The following is a 13,467-nucleotide window of genomic DNA, read 5'->3' on the forward strand; positions in this document are numbered from 1 at the left end:
TCAAGAAGCATAGCACATACCTGCCCCACTAAATGAACGAACACAATGAAGTTCTTGTGCTTTTAATTTGACAAGATATCTTTACAAAATTTGTCATGGAATACTATATATAAATGTATAAACTCCGAGCAAATTGTTCACATCAATCTTTTTTTTCATAATTTTTTTTTTTTAATTCACAAGCCGAAACATAATTAATTCCGTGCAATTCTTTTTCTATATTATTTATTTACTTATTCATTGGGCTTAAATTAATGTAATTTATGTTAATTCTTTAATATTTTTTAACATTTTCAGTTACATCTCATTAATAACAAAATCGTGAAAGTTTTACACCATTCGTAGCATAAAAAAATTGTGGCGCAAAAGCTGTACGCATAACTTTATTTAGTTTAAAATCTTGAGAAAACATTATAAGCATTTATTTACATCGATATTAAAGTCACCGCAACATTATTTATATTTATTTTTATGAACTTTGTGATTTTTTAACTTTTTTACTTTTTATTATCCACTTATATTTATTACTTGCGTATTCGCAACATTAGTTTCTTTCTATGTATGTGTTTGCAGCTAAATAAGAATAACAACAATTAGTTTGCGATCGTACTACACAAAATTTTATTTCGTACTGTATACACACTGGTGGCATAAATAATATTCATTTAAATATTTTTATACAAAGTGATTAATTATGTGGAAAAGTATATAATATATTACTTAATTTCTTTTATTTACAAAATTTTAATTAAAAATTATTTTAAAAAATACGCTTGTAAGATTTAATTTTTTTTACCTTAAAAGCAATTTTCCGAATAGTACCAAAATTTCGCGACTGCACTGTACTAAATTTCATTGCGTACTGTACTACTATTAACAACTTTTATTACGTACTGTACTACCATGTCAAACTTTTACTGCGTACTGTACATATTACGAATGGTTTGCGTCCGGGCTAAGCAAAATGCTGGTTGCTTGCTGCGATTTCTGCATTTCTGGGCGCCTGGTGCAAATCGTCCAATTTGAGTTGCGGACAAATTGCAGCGACACGGCCGAGGGTGGCCAGAAAAAATAAATGCGAAAAACTTTGAAATGGCGCGTTTTTCAGTTTGCGCTGCACCTAACGCAATTTAATTAATTTTAATTTAATAAATTAAACTAATTTAATTAATTAAAGTAATTAATAAAAAAATTAATGGAAAAAACTCTATTTTTGTGTAAATTGCTTTTTATTGAAGATTCTCTTAATTTTGCATATGAAGATTTTGTACATTTTCATTATTTTTTTTTAATAATATATATTTTTGTTTAGCTTAATGTTTGTCTTCTCTATTAATAATATTTGTTTTCTTATTTTTATTAAATTTTATTTCATTTTTGTATAATAGATGCATTTATAAGTATATGCATGTGTATGTTCGACACGTATGATAATACACATTCTTGGTATATGCTCCGTTTGAATTTCAACATTATTTAATTAAGTGTTCTATATAGAATTTACATGTTTACCGCAATATAACTAGGTAAATATTTAGTAAGTGCATTTACAAGTACATAAATCGTATTTCTTAATATACTATCATATATATGTATGTACATATGCATATGCGTTTGTATATGTATAAACGCGTTTATGTACATTTATAAACACGTACATATGTACATATTTATAATCTACATGTAGATCCAACTAAACTACTTATATGGCCCCGCTATTCCACAAGTGTTGCTACATAATTGTTACTTTAAGTTAAATCGTAAGTTTTACAAAATAATAACTATTTAAGGTTTTGCTTTCAATTTTTTTTAGCAAATAAGAAATAAAGTGTTATTAGACTAAAATGTAATTCATAATTTTATATTTATTTGGGCAAAATATTTTTTTTTTAATTTTTGGCAAAGATTTTATTTTTTTAATTTGTTTTAACTTCCAGATATTTCACTTTTCAACCGTCAGAAAATCTGTGGTCAATAATTTTTCATTGAAAATAGTACATTAAAATTTTCAAAAATATTAGAAAAAAAAACATATTTTTTAAATATCATCAAACATTTTTTAGTGGTTTTCAAAAATAATTTATCAATTAAAATGTAATTAAAATTTAAATATTTTTTGAAAAAAAATTTTACTCTTTTAAAGAAAAAAAAAAACACTTTTTGAATTAAAAAAAATACATTTTTAATTAAATATTATTATTAAATATAATTTCTTTAAATAATTTGAAAAAAAGTGATTTTTTAAAAAAATTAAAAAAAAAAAAATTAATTAAAAACCACATTTTTAATTTAATTAAAAATAAAATTGTTTAAATTAAAAAAAAATTTACCTTTTACTGTTTTTATTTTTTGGCATAGATTTTTTATTAACTTTTGACTATCACAACATCTTGTTTTTTTGAAATTGGTATAAAAAATTTTCCAAAAATATTAAAAAATATGTTTTGTAATGAAGATATTATTAAAAACTGTATAGTTGTGTTTTAGATTAATTGAATAATTAAAATTCACAACTTAATACATATATTTTTGAAAATAAGGACTTTTTAGTAATTTTTTTCATATTCTATTTTAACTTTTTTGGCATAAGCTTTTTTCAACAAATTTTCCGCCAAAAATTTTTTATTAAACAAAAAAATTCAAAAAATAAAAAAATATAAAATATAAACAAATATTTTTAAATTTTACAATTTTTTTAAACAAATAAATTAAAATCCTTTCATACATGCCAAAAAATAAAAAAAGGAAAATTTCATAAATCTGAAAAAAATAATAAATTTTCAGCTCTGAAAAATGCTTGTCGAAAAGTTACATATCAATACGTGCCGCGCTTGTTAAATGGGATGCTCTTTTTTTACAAAGTTCATACTTTCTTTCAAATATTTATAAAGTTATTATATTGGCAATTGTATGCGCCAACTACTTCAAGTGATAAATGCAAAATGGAAACATTTATGCCTATAAAGTTAAGTGCAGTTTGTGCTGAGCATTAAAAAAACTACAACAACAAAATTATTTAACAAAACATTTGCAAGTGATAAACATACAAGTACGCAGGCATATACAGTTGATTTTTGCACACCAGTTCATTCGCTGATTTTCATTAAAAGTCGCCTTAGGCGATTCTCATATTTTGTCACAAATACACACAAAACATATGCATTAGTTTAGCGGTTATAGCTTTTGGTTTTAAAACATATTATCTTCAGCTCCTTCGATTTCATATTTCATTTTTCACTTTAACAAAAATGTGCAATGTGCAGTTTCATAATTTTTGTAAATTAACTAATGCTATTTTATCTTTCATTTATGACACTTCGGCCATTGAAAGTTTGTTACTTATTCGTTTTTTTAGAAATAAATGACTATATAACTACTCATTTTCCATTTGGGTGACATTCGCTAATTGCAAATGCACTGTACATAAAATATATACATAAAAATACATACATATGTATGTATGTATGTGTGCAAGCTTATGCTAAGCTAATGTGTATAAAGATCGGTTTGCTGCAAGTAAATTTCAGTTGCAAGTGGTTTAAAGTAGTGAATTATATAACATTAACTAACGTAACATAAGTGTAGTAATTAAATTAAATTAATTAATTAAGAAATAAAATTAAAAAAAATAAAATTAAAAAAATAAAAAAAAAAAATTAAAATAAATACATTTTAAATTATTATCGTCATTAATTATAGTTAAATATAATAATTATAACAACACAAATTAATATTAAATTGACAATAATTTTAAAATAATAAAGTGTATAATAATTAACAATTAATGTTATTTAATAATAAGCACGTGTTTTCTAAATTTAATTTAAATTTATAACATCTTACTTCTGCGCATGTTGCTTGGATTTATTTACCGCCAGCTGCTTGCACTGTGCAACTAAATATTATTTTAATCATATTTTACAAACATACATATGTATGTACATATATATGTACATACTTATGTCTATAATTTTTGCAGTTAACATATTCCAATTCAATTTTGAAAATCACAGTTTATTTTATAACTATTTGAAAAGCGCAAACAAACCGTTAGCAGTTTTCATTTTGACTTTAGGAAACAGCCAATTTTTAATGTATTTAATTACAATTAATTTTTAATATTTTTTTTTTAAGTTAGAAAGTTGCACACACATTTGCACCAATGGACAAATATATTAAAAAATATTCTAAAAAAATTATTAAAAAAAAAATTATTAAAAAAAAAAATTATTAAAAAAAATTATTAAAAAAATATTTTAAAACTTAATTAAAATTAAAAAAAAAATATTAATCATTTCAAAATTAAAAAAAATAAGTAAAATAAAAAAATTATGGTAGTTAAAATTAAAAAAAAATAATTATTTAAAAAATTAATATTTTATAAATATCAATATTTTAATAATTAATATTTTATAAATAATTATTATTTTTCAATTAATTTTTTTTTTTAATTTTAAAATGATTAATATTTTTTTTATTTTCATAAACTAAACAAAAAAAATTAATTATTTTAAGTATAATTTAAACTAAAAAAATATATATATATTTTAAAAATTATTAATATTTTAAAAATAATTTTTTTAATTTTTTTGTTTTCAATTTAAATTAGTTTTAAATAATTAATTTTTTTTAAGTTTTGTTTTAATTTTAAATGTGTTGTTAAAATAATCTTAATATTTTTTTAATAAACTTTTTAAAACAATTTTTAAAACTAACTTTTTTCTGTAAAGTATAAGCGCTATACTAGTTATTTTAATTTTTTAACACAAACAAATTAACATTTTATGCGCGCAGACAACTTAATATTGCCTATAATTAATTTAAAAAACATTTTTTGATTTAATTCAAATTAAATTATTGTTTAATTACGCAACAAACTTAAATATACATTGTTATTAATTAAAAACAATTCATTTAATTAAAATAATTAAGCATGAAAAACCTTAATAAAGACATTTGCTTTAGCAACATTATATTTATATTTTTATTTGCAACAAATAATTAGTTTTATATTGAAACAAAAAATGCGCTTGTGTGTGTGTGTTTCTAGGTATTGGTGTTCCCGAAACCCATTAGCATATGTATGTGTGCTTTTAACATTAATTTGATTAATTTTTATTAAAAAACTAATAACTAGAAAATATTTATAATTATTATATGCGTTGTGTGTCACAAATCAGAAAACCAAAAATAAAACAAAAATTATTTTGCAGAAATTAACATAAACGAACTCAAGCGCTTTGGAAGACAGCGACTTTTGATGCGGTAGATTCAACAAATTTTAATTAAAACGGACTTAAAACTAATTAACTATGAAATAACATTTTTTTCTGTTTGTAATTAACACTTATTTGGTTTTCTTACAAAAAAACAATACAAATACGTACAATAACAACAAGAACCGAATACACACAAATTATAGCGGAATCCATTTAAATCGCGGGAAGTTAAACGGATAACCTCTAATGGTTAAGAAAATCGCAACGAGAATTGCACATAATTAAAAATAAGCAAATAACTTCCATATACACCACGGCTAGCGCTTGCAGATTCCAATTTTCATTATTCAAAACATATAAAATTCAGAAGACTTTCTATAATTTTGTAGAAAACTGCCTGACGCCACTCAAAATGCGACTCAATCCACGAACAATTCACTTTTCCTGCTTCCATTCATCAAATGATGATGGCTGCAGCCACTATCGAACTACATAAACACAAAACTACACACATAAGTATTAATTCCGACTAATAACCTGACCTGTTTTGGCATTTACTAATATGGTTTTATGGCTTGGCGGCTGTGCGCCGCTGCCACAGCCAGCAGCAGCAACGGTTTGTTCATCACTAATATTGTTGTTGTTGTTATTATTCGTATTGCCATTTAAATGATTGGCATTGTTGCTATTGTTACGCGATATGCGGCGACGCAAACGATCACTGATATTCTCACAATTGGCGCTAGCATTGTTGTTGTTGTTGCTGCTGTTGCAGGCGCCTTCGCGCTTTATGCTCAGGCAGCCATCATTTTTGTAGAGTATAATTTTGTTGCAAGGCTTTTTCATGTTCTCCGCCACTGTTGTTGTTGTTTTCTCCATTGCCTTGTCATCGCTGTCCAGCTTTATTTTGATACCGCTAGTGCTGCTGCTGCCACCTTTTGGCGCACTTGCCGCCGACAATTGCTGCTCTTTCAGCACATTTTCATTGATGACATGCTCTTCATTATTGTTGTTGTGTTCTTGTTTGATATTTAATAGCAGCATTGCCGAAACATCAGCGACGTTTTCATTTTGTAGGTTGTCCTGCGCTTCGCAGGAGCTGCTCGTCGCCTTTGAGGTTTCTGCTTGCCGCTCATTCTGACTCTCTAATTCTTGCTCGGTCGACGTTGTTGCCGCTGTCGCACTCTCATCTGCGCCGCCCTCTTGTTCCACACTCAACTCCAAGTTGTCGTAGGAGGTGAAAAAGGCGACAGATTTCAGTTTTTCCACCGCATTGAAGTGCACGCGTGTGTGCTCTTCAATGTGTTCTTGTTTGGCATCCGTGTAGTCGCAATGTTCGCAGGTGAAAGCCTCCTTCTGATTGCTAATGCAGATGTGATGTTGCAGGTGCGCCTTGTAGAGCGTGGTATGCTTCGTCTCGTAGGGACAGTAGAGACACTTTTCCATTGGCGCCGGCGATGCAATGCTCGAGGTGAAATCGCTGCCGCCATCCACTGCCAAATCGCTGGTGGCCACCGAGGCGCTGGTCGATGGCATGTTCGATGAATCATCCGCATCGGCTGTGTTCAGCTCTTTTGGCGTGTGCGTCGGTGAAGGTGTGTGGCGTAATGCGGTACTACCACCCCCACCACTGCTACCGCCCATGCCAGACTCCAACTGTTTCTTCAGCAGCGAATTGGCGGTATCGAAATGCGCTGTTGCTGTCATTGTTGTCGCAGCTAATGTGCTCATTGTGGCTGGCGCGACGGATGAGGAGGATATGCTGGCATGTTGTTGTTGGTGTTCCTTGCATTGCTCATTCAAGTCATTGTCGACAATCCAGATGGTTTCGGGCGCTTGTTGCAAGCTCTTGGCTAGGGTGATTTGCATAAGTTTTGGCGGCGCATATTCGGCATCCTCGTGCACTTGCTTGTACAGTTCGGCATACTTTTCCTGATAGTTTTGTGTGTGCACATAACGGTGCTTCTGTATATAGGCTTCGTGTGCGGCGGCATAATCGCAGAATTCACATTTGAAGGCGGGTGCGGCGGTTTGCTTGCTGTTGCCCATTCGTGTCATTGTATCGCTGCCGCTGTGGTACTTCAGGTGATCCTCCAATTCCGCTTTGGCATTCGAGGTGTCAGTGTATTTTTGCATGTAGCGCGCAGGACATTTGGGGCAGTAAAGGATGCACTTAATTTGGTTTTCGGCAGCAGATTGTGCATTTATATGGAGGTGTTGTTGTTGTTGGGTGTTTAGTGCAGCTGCTTGCTGGGATTGGCGTTGCTGTTGTTGTTGCTGTTGAACGGCAGAAATTTTCTGCTTCAAAGCTGTAAGATCTATAGCTAGAGGCGAGTTCAATGATGAGGGGTCCTGAAAAAAATAGGGAGGGTGTAATTATAGCATAAAAAAGATCTATGTCTTGATTTCAATGACAAGTGTTTGAATAAGGTGTTAGATTACAACAAATCGCTTTACCTGTTGCGCCTGTGCGACGGCCGCTAGTTGAAGGGCCATGCTGAAGTCCATGGAATTGATGGCGGCGCTTATGCTGTTGCTCATTTGATTGGACGCGCCCAAATTGTGTTGTTGATGTACGGTGCGCATGTGGCTGCTCAAATGTTGTTTCTTGGCGCAGACGAAGGTGCACAACGAACACTCGTACTGCGTCGGCTTATGCAACGAGATGTGATAATTCATTTGCGACTTACTCTCCGAGATGTAAGGACACATTGGACATTTTTGCTGCTTGCATTTGGAATTCAATTGCTGTTGTTGTTGTTGCTGCGGCTGTTGTGCCTGCGACGATTGCGATGACTGCCCGGCAGCTGAGTTGCCAACACCTGGCGGCAAGCGCGTTATTTCAATTTGATCATTTTGCTGCAATTGTTGGTGCAACAACAAATCCTCGCTGCTGAGGCCGAGCGCAGCTGCTGCAGCCACGGCTGCTGCCGCTGAACCATTGCCAGCTGAATTGGCCGCTGCTGCAGCAGCCTTATATGTGGCGGCTATGTAAGCAGCGGCAGCTTGTTGCAATTCTTGCGGTGTGGTCGCGGCATTGGCGGCAGCGGTGCCAGCCAGTGGTGAATGCAATAGGTGCTGTTCGTTTTTGTTGTTGCTCATAAGTACAGAGTTGCCCGGCGGAACCGACATGTTGTTCAAATGTGGTGATTGTTGCTGTTGATGTTGCTGCTGCAGGTGCTGTTGTTGTTGCTGTTGTAAAGCTTTGAGTGTTTGCCCATAATTGGACTCATTCGTGGCGCCGTTGCCGAGCGGCCGATAGACGGGCGGCGCATTGCGTTCGTTGCTGTTGACGCTGCGATCAAGGGTTTCGATGCGTATGTCGCCAGCGTGTTTCAAGCGACAATGCCGCTGCAGGTGCAAAAAAATAGAGAAAAATCGCGGGTAAGACAAATATGCTTGCAATTAATTATAAATACAGTTTACTATTAAAATACAAAAATTTTTGAAAAATATTATAAGAAAGTCATAATCAAAAAAATATGTAGATATGTATGAAAAATAAATAAGAAACGAAATACTACAAAGCAAATGTTTGGCCTGAATACATAGTTTGTATAAATATGCTATTATATAGTAAATATGTATTTTTTTTGAGACATTTGCTAAATTTATATTTTTACAGACAAATATAACCCAGCAAAAAATACTTCTCTAATAAAAATGAAAAAAAAAAAAAAATATTTTTCAGGACATAGTATTTAAGCTTATGACTGTGGAACAAAAATACTTCCTCGGCGTAAACACTTAAGAACCTTATTGGACGGGCACTTTACGAAATGTATACGATGAAATGAGTGTTTAATTTTAATGCGCACCAGACACCTGCACTAATACATACAATTAAATTACTATACACATATATTTTTGATGAATGTTGTGTTAAATGAAATTAAAAATATATATAATGGATAAAAAAATACCCAAACCCAAAATGTATGCGAATATTTTATTACTAACTTATCTTATTTTTTAATGCTGAATTTTTTCTAGTTGATGAGGAAAGGCATGAGTTTTTTTAGCTTAAATATAATGCATATATTTACTAGCGACCGAAAACCAAATGTTTCAAGATATTTATGGAAATATGATACTAGCGCCGTAACCCTCGTATCACTGTGTTATTTGTATGCGATTATTATTGTACACAAAAGACAAAAATTATATAAATCCAGCGTATATTTACCAGTAGGACGATAACAATTCTCTATACAAACACAATAGTTGCCATGATTGGGTGGTTGGTGTTATTGTAATATATATAATATATTTTTTTTTGTACTACTGCGACGTGCAACAAGCGGACGAAATAAAATACGAAATTTTTGAGGCTTTCTAAAAAATTAGCATAATAAAAAATTGGGAGTAGATAAAAAGCAATGATAAAGAGTACGTAGATCCAAAAATTCTCGTACTGTAGTAGCTCACATAAACTCGCGCTTAATACTGAGAAATGTTTTTGAACTATTTTAATTTTCTTCTATTTTTTTAATTTCTTGGTTCAAACTATTATCAACACATAATTTTTGCGTTTTGGATAAATGATTGATGTAATTTTTGCCTCAAATTTTAAGGTTAAACTTCCAAAAGGCCGTTTAAAATTTAATACTAGGGAGCGAGAGAAAGCAGTGAAAACTTTTGTGTTTTTGTACCATTCATTCAAAGTTGATATTACTCTTTTTTTCAATGTTTCTTTTCTTTTTTTAATTTATATCCGTACTACTAGACATATCGGCTAACAATGAGTTGAAAATTAAACTCTTCACTGACACTTCAAGATCAAATTTGATTCGGACTAGTAACTGGTATAAACTGCATTTGTATGGCGAATTTTACCAAGAAAAAAATTGAAGAAGTTTGTTTGAAATTTTCTGCTTCCAATAGAATCACATCTATGGGCGTGGTTGTCATGAAAACTTGCGTCGTCCACCTATGTTTATGATCTCGTCATAGTCAATATCATCGAAAAAGTTAATATCAGAGATTTCTTATCTCTCAACACTACTCACAAAAGGAGAGAAGTTATGGTTGACAACGTAGCTTAGGACCCCGCATTCATCAAATGCATCAGTACAGATGAAGAGACGTGAGTTTATGAATAAGAAGTCGGAACTTCAACAAAATAGCGAATGGTCCTCTAAAATGCACCGAAACCGAAATTCGCGGAAGGCTCCGACAGTCATCCAAGACGAGACTTATAACAAGTCTATGAGTAATTGGAAAAACGTGTTGGTTTGCTTTTATTGGCTCGAAAACTATTTTCATAATAAAGATGTGTATTAAACTACGTTGAAATGTTTTTGTTTTTCGTCAATCCGGGTCAAATTTGATCATATGCCAATTGGCATAACAGCTAAGAACGAGTTGAAAATTGATATTGGAAATCGTATGCAGATCAGCTGTTTCGCCTTATTAGAACATTTAATTCTAAATACAATCTAAGTAAAAATATAAGCCGCACGATATTTGCGTTTAACTAACACAGCTACGTTGTTGTTGTTAAACAAAATAGTTAAAGTATATAGCACTAAAAGAAAGTAAAATGTATGTAAAATGAAAGTGAATGGCAAAAATATTCGGATTGTTTTTGTTTGTTTGTTTTTGTTTTAGGATTAGTACATATACCGAGTAAGTATAAAAATACCTGAATGACATGCTTCCAATTCGATACTTGATGACAATGACCGCAACGATACGGCGACGGTTCACGTCGCTCGCTGTCGTTTACTAATAAATTACTACAATTGTTATTTTGACTTTGATTGAGATTTTGTGTGAGATTATTGAAATTGTTTGCTGTTGCATTTGCCGAAATACACGACGATGCCGATGGCGGTGACAATGTGATCGCATTGGAAGCATAAAGAGCTGCTGCCGCCGCTGCCGCCGCCGCCGCTGTTGCCGACTGAGCCGAACTTAATAACAAATTACATGAAGTTGATGATGATGCACCACCACTAGAATGGCCAGCAGTTGTGGGACTGCTAGCTAATGTTGTTGTTGAATTTGTAGTAGTAGGTATGGAAGTATTGCGAATTAAACTAGTAGAAGTAGTAGTAGTAGTAGGATTATTAGAACCAAATATAATACCACCAATACATAGACTATTCTTATTATCACTATGAGTCATTTGACTAGCAATGACACCACCACCACCACCAACAACACTACCACTACCACCATTATGATTGTTGGACATAGATGTAGCACCGATGAGACCCATTTGCAAATGATATGGATTGTTGTTAGCGCTTTTTACACCAATGGCTGCTGTAGAATTGGAAGGAGTAGTTGAAAGTGTAGTTACTGTTGTGCCACTGGGTGTATTGTGTTGTGCTACACCAGCATTTGGTGATGCTAGCACCGATGATGATGATGTGGAATTTGCATCTGTTGTTGCGTTTGCGCTCGTCGGTGAACCAAAGACACTGTCATTTGTATTCGTTGCGGCGCTGTTGTGTTTCATAACTGCAAAAGCACCCATAACCAAATTTTTACTGTTATTATTGTTATTAGTAACACCACCAACACTACCACCATTGTTGTTGTTGCTGTTGATTGTTGTAGGCGAATGCACGGGATTGCGTAATGATGAATTGGATGATGATGTGTAAGTGCCGCGCGGTGAGGTCAACAAGTGCTGCAACGATGATGCTGATGTGGGCGTACCGACCATACCAACACCACCGTTCGCATTATTGCTGCCAGAGGACTTGGGAGAAGGCGATGTCGCTGATGACGACGCCAAATTCGCTATGCTTATATTATTTTGATTGTTGCTGTGTTGTTGTTGTTGTTTGGGCGACGTAGGCCTTGTGGCACTTGCCTCGTTTTGTGTCGCTTTCTGCTCACCGTGCTCTAAAATAGAAGCAGTTGCTTTTGCTGGACTCTTGCCGGCGAGTGTTAGCGCTAAACAGCCGAGTGGTGAATTGGGTGAGGCACCCTGTATAGCTTGTTGTAGTAGGCCGGCAGATATTATGGAATGCTGTTGATCATTATTGTTGTTGTTGGTTGGTGTACTCGAATTAGGTTGCTGGGAAAGGCACATTGCGGCGAGAACTTTGTTCATATAAATATTTGGATTCACAGCCACTTGAAGTGGTGTGTTGTGTTGTTGTTGCGAATTCGCAGATTTCGGCGAAGTTGTTGCTGTTGCTGTTACAATCGGGTAATTGGCATCCTGATAGTGTATTTTGACGTGGGCGAGTACCGCATCGCGATTGGTATGCCTGAAGATGGGAGAAAAATGAGAAATAAATAATTTGTTTATGAAAATTAATGTTAAAAACTACAAAAAAAAATCAAAAATAAAAATAATTCAAAAAAAGGTAATAAGTTGAATATTTTACTTACCGAAAACTGCATTTACGGCAACGATAGAAAGTTTTCTTTTCATTCCCCTCCTGTCGTACGTCCGTGACGAGATCATCACTTGGCTTCATGAGCGGCGGTGGCGAACGTTTCACCGCCGAAATCGTAACTGAAGGCGTAATCATGGTTGCTTGACCTTGATCCGAATCCTTTTGCTGTTGATGCTGTTGTTGCGCCATAGCAGCATTCATCATCGTAGCAAGGAAAGGTATACGTATGAAACTCTCGTTTAATTGATCACCACTATTATTGCCACTACCGCCATTGCTTGATTTGGATGGTATTGGTTCGAGGGTTATGTCCTCCTTTATGCCATTCAAATGTGTGGATGTCAATGCATTCGGCACCACACCTTTGTTAAAATCATTGATGAAGGAAAGCGAAGCGACCTGATTGGGTGTCATCTCGCCCGATTTCATTAATTTTGGATCACCATCTTCTTCGGTTACTTTCATCAAGGTTATATATTTATTGTATTTGGTATAGTTGCGACGACCGGTCTCATCATTCATCAAGACACGTGCATTCTTGTGACTCGGATCGCGTATGGTCTTTAGGCGTATGTGCTTTGTTATATCCCAACGCCAATTGGAACGGTACGAGCAGAGCGAGCATTCAAACGGTTTCTTATTCAAATGACCCACGATGTGTACGTGAAAGCGGGAAGCTGTGGAAGCCCAAAAGGAACAGTGTGGACATTTGTATACCTTTTTCAATGAAGAATTAGCTGCTTCCTCTTCGGGTGTCATCTTTTTCGTTACCTGCAGATAGTGAAAGTTTCAATTTTCATTTTATACAAATACTCTAACCAATAGCTAAAGATGGTTAAGAGCATGAGAGTGCTTTTATAGCAACGATAAGATAGCATACAAACTCA

At 33.2% G+C, this 13,467-nt stretch overlaps 1 protein-coding gene across 5 annotated transcripts in view; it reads right to left on the minus strand.

Moving 5' to 3' along the window:
* Positions 1–4,706: 4,706 nt before the first annotated feature.
* LOC126754252 (serine-rich adhesin for platelets-like) overlaps positions 4,707–13,467 on the minus strand; it is a 45,097-nt gene continuing 36,336 nt past the window's right edge. For 2 of the 5 annotated variants that reach the window (XM_050466257.1, XM_050466258.1), the window contains 4 exons: positions 12,573–13,351; positions 10,864–12,448; positions 7,677–8,570; positions 4,708–7,571 (listed from right to left, as the gene is read on the minus strand). In XM_050466257.1, the coding sequence (XP_050322214.1) occupies positions 5,739–7,571; positions 7,677–8,570; positions 10,864–12,448; positions 12,573–13,351 (5,091 nt within the window). In that variant the 3' untranslated portion in view covers positions 4,708–5,738. Of the gene's footprint in view, positions 7,572–7,676; positions 8,571–10,863; positions 12,449–12,572; positions 13,352–13,467 lie in introns of all 5 variants that reach the window. The other 3 variants (XM_050466259.1, XM_050466260.1, XM_050466261.1) reach the window with 3 other exon arrangements.

This window comes from Bactrocera neohumeralis, chromosome 3 (assembly GCF_024586455.1).
Source record: "Bactrocera neohumeralis isolate Rockhampton chromosome 3, APGP_CSIRO_Bneo_wtdbg2-racon-allhic-juicebox.fasta_v2, whole genome shotgun sequence".
Lineage (NCBI taxonomy): Eukaryota > Metazoa > Arthropoda > Insecta > Diptera > Tephritidae > Bactrocera > Bactrocera neohumeralis.